The sequence below is a fragment of the Dipteris shenzhenensis genome, chromosome 21 (assembly GCF_047967505.1).
Source record: "Dipteris shenzhenensis isolate YYH24624 ecotype China chromosome 21, Dip_SZ_1.0, whole genome shotgun sequence".
NCBI classification, from domain to species: Eukaryota; Viridiplantae; Streptophyta; class Polypodiopsida; order Gleicheniales; family Dipteridaceae; genus Dipteris; species Dipteris shenzhenensis.
The window spans coordinates 45,038,315-45,057,074 of record NC_141616.1 but is presented as its reverse complement, the minus strand read 5'-3'; the positions used below and the strand labels follow the sequence as shown (position 1 = coordinate 45,057,074).

The following is an 18,760-nucleotide window of genomic DNA, read 5'->3' as shown; positions in this document are numbered from 1 at the left end:
CCCTACTTTACTAGGGGCCATGCTTTGCCTATTTAGCACATCTATGCCAAGATTAGCCATGCCATTCATCGGGTAGCACTACTTAGCCAAACCCTTCGCAGGCTAGCTCAATTGATGCAATCTAAACCTCATCGATGCTGGCTCTAGCCCTAGGTTATCTCAGACCCCGGGTTGGACCACACTCTAACCCTAGATCCAATCCAAGGTCCCAAGTTAGTCTGGCCTTGACTTCAATCCTAGGCCCTAGTTAGTCAGGCTTATTATGGATGCAACACTTACTCCGTAATAAGGCAGTGATATATGGCAACTTATGTATGTATATGCCTAGATGAATCCAGGAACATTCCCAAATTCATCCTCTAAAAAGACAACATAGTGCAGTTTCAATCTCACGATAGTCACTCATAAGATTGAAAACCATAAACTCCATCACGCATAGCAAGGACTAGCTACTATGACATCCCCACTGACGTCATCAACGCCCAACAGTGGGTGTAGACCATAGTATAAAAGTATGCTCTCACACATACACGAGCATCCATTTATACGAAGTCTTCATACTGAGTTTTCGTAGGCACTCCGGAGGTGAAGGGCAAACTCAGCCATGACGAAGGCTAGCACTAAAGGAGAAGGCTAATCAAAAAGTAGTCCAAATCTCTTAATTCAAGCTACAACTGCTTGTGAAGTCTAAACGATTTCATTTTAGTCTCTCCCAAACGAGCATCTAAATCTAAATCTAGCTGATAGGGCAACACACCATTTAAGATAGAAAGAATTATCGCAATACCAGCAGGCCGCAACTTGGACGAAAACTTCACAAGGTGAAATTTGCATGTCCACTAATACGACGGAAGCATATACCTAGATGAATCCAGGAACATTCCCAAACTCATCCTCTAAAAACACAACATAGTGCAGTTTCAATCTCACGATAGTCACTCATAAGATTGAAAACCATTAACTCCAAAACGCATAGTAGGGACTAGCTACTATGACATCCCCACTGACTAAAATTGGCATGAAGGTTTTACATCACCAACGACCAATGGGGTTGTTGAGAGCAATGCCCAGTGAGCTTCGCTGCTACTATATCGACATCACTACTAGTAGCTTTACTTTACTTAGGGGGCCACGCTTTGCCTTATCTAGCTCACCTAATGCCAAGATTAGCCATGCCATTCATAGGCTAGCTCTCTTTAGCCAAGGCCTTTGTAGGCTAGCTCGATCTATGGGGACTACCACATGGTCTCAACCTAGGTTATCTCAAACCCTGAGTTGGAGAACACTCTAACCCTAGATCTGATCCAAGATCCCAGGTTAGTCTGGCCTTGACTTCAAGACAGTTTAGTCAAGCCTAGGCCCTAATTAGTCCTGTTATGGACGTAGCACTTACTCCGTATGAAAGCAGTGGTATATGACAACTTATGTATGTACTCTAAAAATGGCATGGGATATGGTTTTACAGCGCCAAAGACCATCAAAAGCTTTGCCCCACACCACATCAAGGAGGTTAACCATTGAGTGGGGTTGTTAAGGAGCAATGCCATGTGAGCTTAGCTGCTATTATATCAACATCACACCATCAGCATGTCCGGCAGGTGACAGCCAACAGTCAGTAAGTTGGCAGGTCAGCCATACCAGGAAGCAGCTTTTCAGGCCTACTCGTTATAGCACCTCAAGGTGCCATTTAAGGACATGAATGTTCTTTGTAACAGCAGCAGCTTAGGGCAGTTGTGGTGCATGCAGACATCTGCCTGTGTGACTTTTCAAGTTTCCCTGTATAGCAGCCCATCGATAAGTAGCATGAACTGCCATGAAATCATTGCATTTGCATGTCACAAAGACCCTGATTGCATCCAATATCACAATCCAGATTTGATGCATTACTTACCTTGTTAAGGTTTGAATGTTACAAAAGGATGACTTCAAATATCACAATCCATACTTAATGCACAACTTAGCTCATTAAAATTTGAAAGTTGCAAATAGACTTCTTGCTTCTTTTACATGAAAATCATAGCTTTTATATATATATATATATATATATATATATATATATACCTACCTTTGTAAGACTAGAATAAGTCCAATCATACAAATTTAGATTTTTTGTTGTTCTAAAGACCGAAAATCTACACAGAAAATATAAGAGAAAATGAAAGAGAAGAAAAAAGAGGTAAACAAAAACTTTTATGAAAAACAAAAGGAAGACATACTTAGCAAGTAAAGCAACACTTATGTCGTCATCAATGCCCAAGCATAAGCAGCAATACTGGGTTTCTAAAGACCCGCGGAGTCTCTTACAGGACAAACATACAAAAGAAAACACTATATATGTAAGACTAGAATTTATCCAACCTTTGTAAGACTAGAATATATCCAATCGTACAAATTCAGATTTTTGTTGTTCTAGAGTCCAAAATTCTGCAATGAAAATAAAAGAAAAACGAAAGAGAAGAAGCAATACTTATGTCATCATCAGTGCCCAAGCATAAGCAGCTATACTGGGTTTCTAAAGACCCGTGGGGACTCTTGGGCAAGCCAAGTGCTTACTAAAATACGTCAATTAAACAAAAGGGAAAACACTGTTGCATACACTAATAAGACAGTTGAATTGAGAGAGGCACTTGTTACTTGTAGCGACTGTACATGCTTAGCTCTTTGCATGATAAAGATAAGTAGCATTCAGATCTTCGTGGGATAAATGTATCTAGATGAATACAGGAACCTGCCCAAACTCATCGTCCAAAAACTGAATGGTGCAGTGTAAATGTTATGACAGTCACACACAGGTTGAAAACAATAAACTCTATTATGCATAGCAGGGTCTAGTTACTAAGACATCCCCACCAGGGTGGATGTAGACCATAGTACAAACATATGCTCTGACACATACATATCCACACAATCACACTCACTAGAGCATCCGTTCTTCGTACTGAGTTTCTGTCAATACTCCACACTGCCGAGGTGAAGGGCAGACTCAGCCATGACAAAGGCTAGCACTAAAGGAGAAGGCTAAACAAAAAGTCATCCATATAGATTATTTCATGGGTTAGATTGTACACAATTCACTTAACTTATTATTAGTGCCCAAAAACAGCAGCATGCGGCAAACTTTAAAATTTTATAGAACTAATCCCTACTTTTCAAATTTTATGATGGCAACTCTACATGCTGGAGAAACAGAGTAGAAAAACGAGTTCATAATAGTATTGTGGCAGGTTCGATACAGCAAGCTCGCCCCAATGTTGTCCTTTTAAAGACAAGAAGCCAACTTCTCCCTTTGCAAAAAGATGGCTCTAGAAAATAAGTTTGAGAAAACAGATCAAGTATGTACTGGACTTACATATCCCATATGGTACAAGCTTTCATTGCAGACTGAAACAGATGACCGCCATAATTTATGAAATCAAAGAGTCACTGTGGCCCAACTGTGGAGGTAAGAAAACACGCACTTCCCTCTCCTCAGAAAAATCGTAATGCTTCGGGACCATTATTTCCAATCCAGCTCCTGCCTCAACATAGTAAGCCTTCAACTCTGCATTCTCTGGAATGCGTGTTGCCAAGGCAATCTCTCTGATAAATTCTCCAGGGGGACAATGCTCTGGCGAGGGATCAGTAAGCTCAAAGGTTCGATCTCCTCTTTTAATATATTGAGTCCTGGCCGTACTGTTGCAGTGAATTTTTACTACACCATGGGTTGCTGTGTTGAGCCAAGAGACTCTTACTCGTTGGATATCAGTGAAAGGCAAGCTCACCATTATCAAGTATGCTTTCTCATCTTCGTAAATGCTTTTTGCCGCTGTAACTGGTCCACAAGCTTCAGTCATTACTCCCGTGAAATCTGAAAGCCAGCACGGTTGTTCAACCGAAGGGCTCTCCATATCGAAGGTTCTGTGAGAGTAACTTTCAAGTCCAACACAGCACTCATCACTACTCACGGGGGAGATTTCCTTCCTCCTCTTCTTATCCGTATGACTGTGTGTCCCATCGGAAGAAGGCAATTTGCTCGATAGATTCAGTAGTGTCCCGTTCAACTTTCCAAGTGATTTTTTGAATGAATGCTTTTTCGTGCAGCCTTGAAAGTCTTTGAAACTAGATCTTTCGAAGTCAAAATCGGTGCTTGGAAGACTCCGCCATACCGTGAAAGCTTCAGCGTCCATGGAGATCGAAAAGTTCAAATCTCGGCCAGTTAGCTCCACCCATCTGTTCCTATCTTCGTCGCTAATGTTAGACAAATTGGGACATCGAACTATTTCGATACCATGGATACATTGTGGATTGGACAAGCCTTTGTACTGCTTGCGCTGCATCTTGTGAGACCGGGCAAAGCCCTTATCAACACTGAACGGGAATTGCGGTTCTCCATACTTAGTGTGCCCGTTCATGTAGCTTCGGAGCTGCATCTTGCCGAGCGCATTCTCGGGTCTCTCCTTGAAAACCCACATATATATATTCTCCATATCATGCTGTACCAAAAAATGATCGAGCTTTAGGTCGGACTTGTCCAAAACACCCGTATTGGGCCCTTCTCGACCGAGCTTTCCCTTGCACTTGTCCGTGAGAGAGGGTCTGAAATAATGATTGAAGAAGAACCAAGCTCCCCAGATAGTGTCCCCTCTTCTAGTGCATCGCTTGCCAACTCTTTGAGCAGCTAGGTTCTCCAAATCGTGAGCCTGAGACCCAAGGCCAACATCCAAGATGTCCGAAGCATCACTGAACCAAGATGCGGGAGTGATATCAACGGCAAGAGGCAGGTTGATGTCAGGAGGGCGGCAAACCACGGCTTGTCTGGAGCAATCAGAGTCATCGTGGGCTATCCCAGAGTCCATGGACAACAAAGTAGATGGATTCTCTATGGAGAGGCTCGTCAGGAGCGCCTCTGTCATCTTGTCTGGTAGCTGTAAACAGGATAGAAGAAAGAAACTACCGATATGTGACAGAGATCTAGACCAAGATGATGGAAAGTGACGATTTTGCAATGGGGACTGGATCTCGCGCTGTGGATGCAAGCGATCTAACTTCTCTTCCTCCCAGTCTGTCGCACGGTCCTTCGCAAAACAGGACTGAGTAGTGGGGGCTGGGATGGGTGCCGATGCCTTCCAAAAATCGCAGCTTGCAAATCCCCATTCTGGTCTTGCCAGCTTCCATTCCAAAACCCCCGCCCCAATTCACTCTCCCGCTCGCTCGCTCGCTCTCTCTCTCTATCTATCTATCTATCTCTCTCTCTCTCTCTCTCTCTCTCTCTCTGCACTGCTGTTTGAAGAATTTCCGCTGTTGCACTCAGCTAAGGTGTTCGGAATGCCATGCCCCAAACGGCCACAAATCTCTCTCTCTCTCTCTCTCTCTTCACACACACACACTCTTTTTTTTTGTGAGTATAAACACACACACACACTCACTCTCTGTCAACACAGGACTACTCTACTCACTTAGAGACACCTTGTTCTGTTGAATAGCTCTCGCTAGGTAGTCCGACTCGCTCTTCAAGATCTCGCATAAGAGACCTTTTCGCCGATTCTAACACAGGCTGCTTGACGGGTTAGTATTCCGTTAGTAAAATCTCGCAAATGGGCTTTGCTGGTTTATCTGATTCTGGATATTTTTCATTTGCAAATGTGCCAAGAAGACTTTAGAGTTCCTCCAAACTCATGTAACTTTTATTTATTGGAGACGTTCGTAGAAGCTAAATAGCTATAGTGTTGATGTCCACTTGGCTCTCAAGATGGAGAGATGATCGACAAGTGGACAATCATTAGTTGATTTGGCCAGAGAAGCATATGGCAATGTTGTTTTTGGGTAGGAAAGGGTATGGAGACATTCCAAGAGTCGATTGTGGGTTGTTTTGCCCACGAGCTAAATTATGTGCCTCAACGCTTGGTGTGGAGGCAAGGAGAGACGAACATCAGGATGTGCATGGTGGCTACAAATAGGTTAAAAGAGGTGACCATGGCAGCATCGCTGGAGATTGGGAGTAGTTTGCCAAAAGGTGCTCGATTCTGTCCTTTTTTGTTTTCGTTGTATTCACTGATATTTCGACTGATTCTAATGTTACGTGTTTGCTCTATTCAGAGTTTGGGAAACATGAAGCTGAGAGGGAGGATGCATGCAACAACGTGGTGCAAAGTTCATGGATGATAGGAAGCAGCATGACGATAAGGATGGCGTTGTAGTGGATGAGTGTAAAATGAAAGGTGTTGTAGTGGACAAAAAGGTGGTTGTTGCTCCGGCTACTTGCGCGATCCGTACGTCTATTCCCTCCTTCGTGCATAGCGTTCCATTGATGCTGACTCAGATGAAAGGACCAGGAAGCATGGGAACGTCAGTGAAGAGTGAAATTATGAAGAAATCATCCAAACGTTCGCTGAAGAAGGTGTTTCAGCTATGGCTGAACAAGCATTTGGTGAAGTTGAGTACAATTCTTTTGTGCATGTAGGTGAAGCCATATGTTATTCATATAGCTTATATAAACGTTGACGGTTTTTTGTAGTCCACAAAACTTTGGAAGACCAACAAACACAGGGTAAGATTACCATGCATACATTTGGGAGTGTTTAGAAATTTCGAGTACAAGTTGATATCAGTAAGGTCTTTTAGGGGTAGGTAGCAACGCAACATGTATATTGGATTTTATGCCTATTCGATTCTAGAGGAATAGCAATTCGGTAATATCTCGAAAAATAGTTCGCTACAGTGCAACGTTTCTTTGCACGTACCGCAGTAGATAGCTTTAATTCGGTTTCTCTGTTCGTTTTCTATGTTTATGCTTTTTGTCGACTAAGCGTTGCTTTAGGAGTACATACATCCAATTCTTTTTACTGTGTTTACTTTAGAGAACTGTCATTTCTGTTATAGTCTCTTGTATTTTGTTGGAAGTTTTCATGTGGTTCTAAGGTGTTGTTTCTGAGAGCCTAAATGCCAAGCCACTCCAACCAAATTCCCTTCCGATCTTGCCAATCCGAGATCATTGTGAGGTCACCATGTACCGGGTCGTGTTCGAGGGAAGGCTTTAGCGAACTATGGGACTTTTAAGGCAGCAATCCCACTTAGCCCGTGTACATGCAAGTGGATCTCACTGACAGGGAGTATTGTCAGACAGTGACAGTACATGCCCCCATGTGTATGTCGTCCAACTCAAAGACATCATACAAGTTGACGGCTTCTACAGAATTGAGGGTCCGACAACAGCGAATAAAAGTTTGGGCAAGGGTGGAACTTCCAATGTTTCTTTGCGCATTGATGCAACAACAAGTGTTCTCAAGGTAGAACCTTTTGATGGGCAAATATGTTTCCATCATGATACGTCAATAAGCACGTATGCTCCACAGGTAACAAGCAAGATACAGCCTAGTGGTGGATACTTCACATGTGTGATGGACACAACAACTTTTCTGATCATCAAAGTCGACCTAGATGGACCCACAACTGATTAAATAATTGTCACTAATGGCCATTCCTCTTAACGATTTCATGGTTGAAATAAGAAAAGCTTGACTATCCCTTTCCTCTCCTTGAATAACTTGATTTCTACCATCTACTCTAGAAAAGCTGATGGTTCTCTTTCCACAATCAATTAAGACTTTGTTTTCAGATAGCCAATCCATTCCAATTATGGCGTCACACTTCCCCATGTCTATGGCATAAAAATTTCCCTTACACTTTCTATGTGCTAAGGTAAACTATAAATTTTCAATAAGACCTTAGGTATAGTGCATTTTCCCATTAGCTAATTGGACAGGTTTTCTTATCTTATTCCCAACTTCTAAGTGTTGTGTCCATATGAGTTTAGAAGAGAGAAAACAATTTGTGCTACCAAAATCAATTAGGAAATTTATGTCGTGAGCACCAATCCACCCTTTTACTCTAATGACAGTGGCATGTGCATGAGATGCCGAAGAAACCATGCATTTCATTGTAGGTTCAGATGACTTACCTTCTTCCTCAGCTTCGTCGATGGTTGGATTCATCTCACCCATCTTAGCCTCCATCCTGGATCCTTTGACAAAATTGAATTTGGCTTTATTTAGACATTCAAATGTCCAATGTCCTTATTCTCCACACCTAAGGCACAATCCTAGCCTTCGTGCTTGTTCAATAAAAGTAGGATCATTTTTCCAAGGAGATGCTTGTCGACCTTTCTAGTTCCCAGCAATTTTATTAGCTTGATCTTTGCTTTGGATGCCCTCCTAACTATAAGGAACAAATCTTCTTTGATTTCTAAGATTTCTACCATCCTGTTGTTCCCTCCATCCTTGCAATTTATTAGCACTAGAAAACTCTGATCTTTGTTGGAAAATATTTGAAATCTGAACTCTTGGAAAAGGATGACTTGTTGGAATCATCTTTGTCTTTGTCGCTTTCCGTTCGTTGTATGCTTCTAATTTTTCAAAATTTTCTGCCTTGGCCCCAACATCTAAGAAGTCCTTGGATCCAATCCCTTTCATCATGTATAAAAGATCCTCCTTAAGACCTTCTACAAACTTATGTGTAAGAGAGTCACCTGTCACTTCAAGTGCATATTTATGCAATCGGAGGAACTTCTCCTTATACTCATCTACAAAAAGATCGTGCTTTCCCTCTTGAACCTGCTTAAAGTTATAAATTTCCATTTTTTTCTCCATGTAATAGTGAGGGAAGCAATACCTCTTTTCAGCTACGGCTTGAAATTCTACCCAAGTGATAGGTTCACTTGGTTTTTCTCCAACCTGTAGATGAGACTTCCACCATAACTTTGCGACTCCATGGAGTTGAAGAGATGCAATCTTTGCCTTTCCAACCTCATCAAATTCTCATAGGGTGAAGAAATCTTCAAGCTCTTCAAGCCAAGTTTTAAGATCTTCTCCAGTCTTCTTTTCACCATCAAATTCTAAAAGTTTTGCCTTCTTGAAGACTTGCCTAAGAGCTGATTCAGCAACATCCTCTTCAACTCTTGATCTCTTGCGAGGTCTTGGATCTGCAACATCATCCTCGACATTATCTTCCTCCGTTCATGTCCTCTTCCGTGGTCTTGATCCTGTAGCATTATCATCTCGATGTATTTCTACATAAATACCATTGTTGAGATCTCCATTTGTCTCGTTTCTTTCATAAGTATCCGCCACAGCCTTGCCTTTTATCTGTTTTAGCTCTTCACTAAGTGTCTGAATCAAAAGATCTTGTTCAAAAATCCTCCGTTGAACCTCATCGTGGTCAGCCATCTCTCTCGCTCACAATCAGAAATCCAACCTGCTCCGATACCACTTGAGACGCTCCAAACCTTGAAATCAAAATTGATTCTATAGAGAGAAGAAGAAAATTGAAATACAGTAGAAGGAGACTTTATGTTGAATCAAAATCGTTTACAATCAATTCTGGAGTCACAATACTCCATGTACGAAGCTCGAACCGCTCGACCACCCCCAAGTTATTCTCACTGTCACTCTCACTCTCACTCACACCAAGGTGTTTTAATGAATCTCACTCTCACTCAAGATGATATACAATCATAGAAGAAAGAAGAATCTCACTCTCACTCGCACTCTCACTCTCAATCTCGGAGCTTCTAAAGATGCTGCCTTGTTACCTCTGCATATTTAGAGTTTTTGACTTAATAGATCATGGAATTAGATCTCGACCTCTTTTGTAAAGTTGTAGATTGCAATCTCAATCTTTCCAACAAAAAAAAGAGATCCTCAATCCAAGTTCGAAATCAAAAGTTATGGTCGAAATAGTGACTGCTATTTTTATCTAAGAAAAGTGCGACCTGCTTTTCCCCACTTTTTAGCTGGCTTTCCCACTTTATCCTACTTTTCTTGCCCTTCACGACCAATTTGCTCCATTCCTGGACCATTTTAGCAATAACTTTAGTTCTTTTTAAATCAATCACTCCTTTCCAAGTTCTCCTTTAGAATCTGCAAAGCTAGACCTTCTTTTAAACCTGCAAACTCCGGTCACAACTCCCATGCATATATATATATATTCTTGGATTTTTTAAATCTCAAATCACTTATTAGTATTTTCAAAACACAAAATTGACATGAAAATAAATTTCACAAATAACTACTACTACTAAAACAAAAAAGAAATTTATACACAAAATATGGAGCGTCACATAAAAATGTGGAGCGTCACATTATCTATCTCTCTTTGCAAACAAGTTGTCTGGGTACTGTTTGCAATTTGGACGGTTTGTTTCAGCTGATACATGAGCAATAAATATGGCTAGTACAAAGTGTACAATGAGAAGAGCATCCTAGTCCTCATTTTTAGGTAATCTGTAAAATGGATATCCCCATCGTAAGTGCTATGTTCGAAAGGGAACATGAATGGAAACAGTGCGATCTCTATTATGATATCAGGGCATGATGTACAAGGATCTAGTCGTCCATCTGTGAAAAATGTTGAAGGCCTTTCAATCATACCTAAATCTCTCAAGAAAATTGAAGCCATTTTGTGTGTGTCTCTTTTCTGATATTGTGTATGTGTAGTTGCGGGGACCATGTTCTCTAAGACTGAGTAGGAATGCTGTGTTTCAGGAGTTGTCGTAAGATCGAATGGGCTATCAGTCGAGTGCCTTGAGATGATCTCTGCTACCATATGATCTTTGAGTAGAAATTCAGTGTTTCAGGAGTTGCCATAAGATCGAATGGGCTATAAGTTGAGTGCCTTGAGATGATCTCTGTTGTGGCTTCAGCTGACAATATGCATATGAAGCATATATGGCAAATCACCAAATTAAAAAGATGCGCTTTCCACATGCATGCTATTCATGTTTCAATTAAAGGGAAATGTTTTGGCATGCTTTGCAATAGAACTAGTGTTTGTCTCCTCAATTTCTTTCCACATATGTGGATAAGAAAATATTTCCTAGGGATGACATTGGAGGAATATTTTCCTCAGGCATTTTGTGCAAGTTATGGCATTTTGTATGATAGTTGACTCTACCATATTACAGCAAAGCCTCACAGGTTTTTCTCCATTTCTTGTGGAGGAAATTGATGTTGATCCATGATGCTGCAGATGGTTCTTAACGGGTTTCTTCTTTGCTTGTGTTTTCGATCCATCACTATTTTGCTCTTTCTTTTCTTTTTATTGGTGTCCATTAGATAAGTTTATATAGAGTATTAACAGATTGAATATAATGTTTACTATGTAGAATGACAACTACAAATATAGACAATCATTTTGTACAATGTTTAAGTTTCATAAATTTAAAAACCTAGTGATTAAATGATCATTGGTGTATTCCATATTATATATATTTGATCTAAACAAATTCTCTTTGTTCTTCCTTTTGAAACCACAATCAATAAGTCTAAGCCAACTTGGTTGACTTCATTCAAACCGTGAATCTATATTTTTCCATAGCGTGCTAATGCGCTAGAAGGCATCCAACTAGGCGCAAGAATCGGAAACAAATATCCTTTGATTTGGTTCAATGCTTAGAGAGCGTCATATGAAATGCACTAGAAGGCATCCAACCAAGTGCAAGAACCGGAAACAAATATCCTTTAATTTGGTTCAATGCTTAGGGAGCATCACATGAAACCATCTTCATTTCGAACAAACAAAGATTTACAACCATGCATTGCCTCATAGGCAAGTGAAGAAAAGACAGTGCAACCATACATTGCCATGTAAGCGACAAAAGAAAAGGTGGTGTGGCTAACCACTCTCATCAAAGTCTATGACAATGCCAAAACTACTTATGCTGAACTCTCTAGATGGCTTGGTCTGCATAAGAAGATTGTGCATTAGGCACATGGTAGTTTATGAAGGGGCATTGCAAGCCTACCATGTCATCTAGATGAGAACCCATGACTTGCACATCAACATACGAGCCATCACACAGAAGAACGTGCCCCTTCAAAGATGAAATCGGCACAATTTGTTGGATGTTGTTGCATGTGTCTCCTAGGATCACGAGTGACTCGAGAACCCACACAAGTTGAGCACTACTGCTCCACAAGCAGTGAATCGAGATTCACGAACTCCAACACTTCGCTGACTGGACGTCCCAAAAGAAGAAGCAACAACTAGTTGGTACATTTAGATGAAGAAGCTAAATCGCACACACTTTTTGGCCGTAGCCAAGGTCTGATACTTGTCTCAAAAATGCTTTATGCAATGTGCCACGAAGGCTTCCATCGGAGATTGCAGCCAAGATTATGAAGTCGAATCCTTCAAGCGAATGGTGGGCATGCATAAATGATATATCTTTGCAACGTACATCATGATACCATCATCAATGAACTCTTGAATCAGGTGGGACAGAATGTTTCTTCTCTCATTACGATGCAAGTTGTCAATGTGTCAAAACATAACCTATCCACTGGTTAAACCTCCTACGCTTACTTATATCAAAACAAACTTACCATTGCACATTTGTCTTGATTTGAAGACATCTCTAAAGAGAGAGTGATATTTGGCTTGGATCTCATAGTATACAGAGCATCTGAAGATGAAGATGAAGATGAAGTGCTCCTCTGACTCGATCATGTCGATCACACAAGGTGCAGATGCAACTCTCTATGTGTACTCCCTGTGAGCCCCCATATGAGGACATAGGGGGCATTAAACTGAGAGGGGGAGGGTTACCTGGGAGCAGCCCAATAACTTTTGTGAAGTAGAGAGTAGGGGGCATTAAACTGAGAGGGGGAGGGTTACCTGGGAGCAGCCCAATAACTTTTGTGAAGTAGAGAGCAGGCCATCATAGGCCGGCTGACTATGTTAGGGAATGTTTACATTGTCAACGAGTCAAAATTGAACAACATAGAATGCCAGGTCTAATGGAACCCCTAGACATTCCTCTTCGAAAGTGGGAATCTATTTCAATGGACTTCATCACTAAATTGCCTACTACTAGAGGGGGGTATGATACTATTCTTGTTGTTGTTGATCGTTTGACCAAAATGGCCCATTTCTTTCCAATGAAAAAGACTGATGGTGCTCTTGAGGTAGCAAAATTATTTGTAAGAGAAATTTTTCACTTGCGCGGTATGCCTAAGAGTATTGTTTCTGACAGGGATTCAAAGTTCACATCTAATTTTTGGCACACTACATTTAAAGCCATTGGAACTGAACTTAAAATGAGCACAGCATTTCATCCGCAAACAGATGGGGAAAGTGAAATAGTAAATCGTTTTCTGGAAGACATTCTTAGAATGTATGTTAATGAGAAGCAAACTAATTGGATTGAATTCTTACCTTTGGTTGAGTTTGCTTATAATAGTTCGTGGCATAACTCAATTCAAATGACTCCCTTTGAAGCTATATATGGCCAAAATTGTCATTCACCAGTTAATTTCTCTGATTCTGAGAACAAAGTTGAGATTTCAAAACAAATGCTTGAGAGGATGGATGAGGAAGTCAAACGCATCCGACATTGTATTAAAAGAGCACAAGATAGACAAAAACGTTATTATGGACAAGAACCATAGTTTTCGAGAATTCAAGTTGGGTGACATGGTATTTTTGAAAATCAATTCCTAAGAAAGTAATTTAATTCTTGGTAGAGATAAAAGGCTCTCACCTCGTTTCGCAAGACCTTTCAAAATATTAAAGCGAGTGGGAACATTGGCTTACCAACTTGAATTGCCTCAGAATATCAAAGTACATCCTGTTTTTCATGTGAGCTTACTGAAATGTTATGTTGCTAATCCTTCTCATGTTTTGCAGGACACATCTAGAATTCAAGAAGATGGAACGTTGAAGGTTGAACCCTAGCTTTGAACCCCAGCTTATTTTGGATAGACAAACCAAGCAACTTAGAAATAGAACAATAGTAGAGGTTTTGGTAAAATGGGATGTATATCCTATAGAGGATGCTACTTGGGTAGATTTAGATTCACTTATTGCTGAGTTTCCTTCTTTTAAACTCTGAGTACAGAGTTTTTCAGAGAGGGGGCGATTGTGACGCTCCACCTTTTTGTGTGACGCTCCATAATTTGTGTATAAATTTCTTTTTTGTTTTAATAGTAGTAGTTATTTGTGAAATTTATTTTCATGTCAATTTTGTGTTTTGAAAATACTAATAAGTGATTTGATATTTAACAAATCCAAGAAAAAATATATATATGCATGGGAGTTGTGACCGGAGTTTGCAGGTTTAAAGGAAGGTCCAACTTTGCGGATTCTAAAGGAGACCTTGGAAAGGAGTGATTGATTTAAAAAGAACTAAAGTTATTGCTAGAATGGTCGAGGAATGGAGCAAATTGGTTGTGAAGGGCAAGAAAAGCAGGATAAAGTGGAAAAGCTAGCTAAAAAGTGGGGAAAAGTAGGTCGCACCTTTCTTGGATAAAAATAGCAGTCACTATTTCGACCATAACTTTTGATTCCAAACTCAGATTGAGGAGCTCTTTTTTTGTTGGAAAGCTGAGATTGCGATCTACAACTTTACAGAAGAGGTTGATATCTAATTCCATGATCTATTAAGTCGAAAACTTAGAATACGCAGAGGCAGCAAGGTAGCATATTTCAGAAGCTCCGAGATTGAGAGTGAGAGTGCCAGTGAGAGTGAGATTCTTCTTTTGTCTATGATTGTATCATCTTGAGTGAGAGTGAGATTCATTGAAACACCTTGGTGTGAGTGAGAGTGAGAGTGAGAATAGCTCGGGGGTGGTCGGGCGGTTTGACCCGTACATGGAGTATTGTGACTTCAGAATTGATTGTAAACGATTTTGATTCAACAGAAAGTCTCCTCCTATTGTATTTCAGTTTTCTCCTTCTCTCTATAGAATCAATCTTGATTTCAAGGTTTGGAGCATCTCAGATAACTTCAAGAAGGCCAACAAAAATGCAATAGAACAAGAAGTCTACAGAAATATTCTCAAATACAGGCTACTCGCAACCCTACCAGGATCACCATCATGGCACCATCGCAACCCTACCAAGATCACCATCATGGCACCATCGCAACTTGAAAGACATGATTACAATGGTTGACGTGTGGGGATTACCAAACTTGTTGTTGACACTAACAGCCGATGAGGTCACATCAACACACTGGTCTAAAATTGATGAAATAGAGAAAATCATCTCCCCCATCAACCCAAACTTCACTTGGAGGGATTGCCTAGTTGAGTTGCAGTTCTCTTTTACTGTCGCTTATAGATGTTCTTGTGGCATTTTGTCTTTAATCCATCAGGTATAGTCAGTCGAGTCGAACATCATCTCATCCAATATGAAATCCAAAACCGTGGATCCTTACATGCACACATCATGCTCTAAATTCACAATGATGACATCGATAGAATATCCAATGAGTTAGTGGCTCATATATTGAGAAATGGCTTTGTAATGCACATGGCACAGATCAGTTATTGCAATCCGGCTTCCATGACTTGGTCAAATCAAAACAGATCCACGTATGTAGAAAATCATGCACAGGGCAACCAAGCAAGGTCAAATGCAAGTACGGGCTTCCCTTCGACACACAACCAAATCCTTTTGCCTCAAGTGATAAAAATACTCAATGGTGGCTCTACTATTGGCCCAGATATGAACACAGGAACATTGTCCAATACCATTCAATGGTGCTGCTACTACGGGGTGCACACATGAACATCCAACACATCACAAACTTCGGCATCTCACACTATCTTATGAAGTATGCCATGAAAACCGAACCAATGGGGTAGTTGGACCTCAGTGTTGATGATGCCAAAGACTTGGCCTAAGTAACCTAGATCCAGTTAAGCTAAAGATCATTTTTGCCTCTCTTTTGACCAAGCCAACATCACTAACAGAGGAAACCCTAAATTGCTTGTAGATCTCCATCATCAAGCATTGAGGTAGAAAATTACACAGACTCCTTGCCACCCACACTCTGACAAAAGATTATGATACAATATGGGTACACAGGGATGGATCTGACAGATCTATATTGTGCTCAGCCTCCGAGCTTGAAGCCATCACATTTTTTGCCTACCATACAAATTACATCATAGAGAAGCGCGAAAGGGAAATGGACAGACATATAGGCACATATGCTTTGAATAATTTTATTCACCAATCAACTAATGTGGTCCGCTTCACAGAATACCCCATCCAGGACATGATACATCATACGGAGGGTTTCTTCTTCAACATTCTCCTACGTCAGGTGCCCTTCAGGATCGAGGCCTCACTCATATCAAAGGAAAACACAGTGCAATCATATTTTGATGAATGTCACATCAAAGGCATCATCAAGACAGAGGATGGTCAACTTGGAAATGTATTTAAGCCAGCAACGAAAAACCAACCAAAAACAGTCTACTTGTCAACTCCCCAAATGAACATGGCTAACAATGCCAGAGAAGAGTCAACCGCATACATATTGGGGTTTTCAACATACTCGATACTGCATGAATTCATTAGTGATTACAAGCAATGACTCTTGAACAAGGAGAAGCCTAACTAGTTAGCAAATGGTAATAAAACTATCCCAAAACAAAAATCAATGACTATAGTAATATCGATTTTCCCCTAATCAGTTCCAAATAAATTGATATCCAAGACTTATGAAAACTATAGTAAGGAAGTTAGATATAGAATTCGGTAATCACCACAAATTCATGATACAAACCGAAGCTCAAGAGTTGCTAGACAATAAAGCAAATGGAATTTCTTGCTACTGTATCAAGAGCTTCTACATTATGGCTTCAACACCTCATTAGATTGGCTTACAAGTTTGGATCGTAGGATGGGATCGACTATATTGAACAAATTTATGGATGACTACGGGTATCAACACATCAGACAAAACACTCCACTAACAATAGAAAAGGTAACAATAAAATTAGCTCCAGATGTTGCAATTGAGCCAAATGGACAAGGCTTTAACCCGTTTGCAAAACCAAATGAAGGTAAAAATCAAGATACCATGTCGATGCGTTCTATACCTGATTTATAATTATCCAAATTTATTGTTTAAAAGTTGAATTACATAGGCGTAAACATAATGATATATTAACTATATTATTGTTAGTCTAGAAAGTAGATCTGTTAAGAATCAAAGACACCGAGGGCCATCCAACAAAGCGCCAAGAAAAAGGAAAGACAATCATTTTATCTATTCCATAACATGCATAAAAAATGGAAACAAATACATCAGGCATACCAACAATCTCACAAGGTGTATTGAAATCTACAAGAAATACCCTCCACGTAAGATGAAATCCGACATTGAAAATTTTAGTCTTATTGTAGATATATTGGCCGAATCAAGTAATATAGAGAAGGCAATTACACTAGAAGAAAAATACATATCACGGTTTCATACAACAGGAGAATAACGATACAACAACCTCAAAGACCACCCTCCATATCAAAATAAATACCACTATTTGGAACACTGCAATCTAATATAAATTAATTCATGTATCTAAATTCCATTATCTTATATCTAGTCATGGATCATTTGATTTGAGCAACCATCAATATTCGATTCCTCTCTTTAGCTTGAGCATATCACATGCATTAATATGATTGGAGGTTCTACCAATTGTAATTGCCATTCCTAATTTCATCAATGGAAATCCAACCAAAATAGAGGGCAATCTTTTACTAAATTGAGCAAACTCTCGAGCATTGATCCATGATTGCCTTGAACATCTTCATATAGCCGACTCATTATGTTGGCTTAGCAAAACAAGGAAGCTCTTCAACTCTTTAACATTTCCCATCCTTCAGCATCTTGATGTCATGTCCTCCTAGTGGATCAAGATACCATCCCGAACACAATCATGCCACTTTATCCAGCCTAACAAACACGCGCATACATACTATGGAGTGTGGAAGAGCAATAGAAACTATATGAACTTATGGCCACCATGCAAGGAGCCACCGCAAAGACCATAGCAATGCATTTTAACAAACATTGTTCGCATGGGAAGCATTCTATTCAAGAAATTTGCAACAAGATACACAAGGTAAGAAGAGCATCTTCATCTCAAGGAAATCAAGTTGCACATACAACCAGTCGATGCAATTGTAAATGTAGTTGTGAGCACTCAAGAAGAACCAAACCATGGTCGGAAGAGGAAAAGGACATGCACAAGCACAATCAATACTTTTACCGTAGAGTAGTATCCGACACTCCAAGATTCCCTTGCATATGCTGTGGCACACTATGTTTCCACTTGCAGCTAAGAACACAAACCTGAGGCTGCTCTTGTTGGAGTAGGGATTGGATTGTAGGAACAATACACATAGGCAATGTGTCGTTTGCACCCTTTGCTACATTCAACTAAGAGCTTCCAAGTCCAACGTTCTCCACCAAGAACATGCACATGCAAACACCAACAACATACATGGCAACAATAAGGTAGAAGAATGGCTAGTCTCAATAAGAATCCCCTTTGCACAAATACGGGAACTAGCTTATGAGGGGCAATATGGCTTGCACAGAAGCATAGTCAATGTTTTTGCTGATGTGGATAGAGCACATGTTGTGCTACCTCGTTTTCTTACCGACAATGCAACAATCATGGTTGCAATTAAAAGGAAATTGCAATACGCACACAATTATGCAAGCGGTGTAGTACGACCAATGCTAACAATGTGTGCTATGCATCTGTATAAAGAGAATAAAGTCCAGTTAAATCCTTTGTGGGTGGAGCACATATGCACATTGCAATCAAGCAATGGGCATGAGATGGAGCAACCATCTTCTATGGCAAAGGCAACACAAGAAGAAGAAATAGTAATAGACAAATTGGTCCATGGCATATATACTGGTTAGCAAGTAGCAGACTTCGAAGATAAGCCTATAGTTGCTACCACGTTTGAAGGATTC

The 18,760-nt window shown here is 40.3% G+C and overlaps 1 protein-coding gene across 1 annotated transcript; it reads right to left on the bottom strand.

The window, feature by feature from the left end:
* Positions 1-3,148: 3,148 nt before the first annotated feature.
* On the bottom strand, positions 3,149-5,346 carry LOC147888925 (uncharacterized). The gene has a single exon (XM_087392805.1). The coding sequence runs from the start codon at positions 4,890-4,892 to the stop codon at positions 3,405-3,407; it is 1,488 nt and encodes a 495-aa protein (XP_087248931.1). The 5' UTR covers positions 4,893-5,346; the 3' UTR covers positions 3,149-3,404.
* Between the last annotated feature and the right edge of the window lie 13,414 nt (positions 5,347-18,760).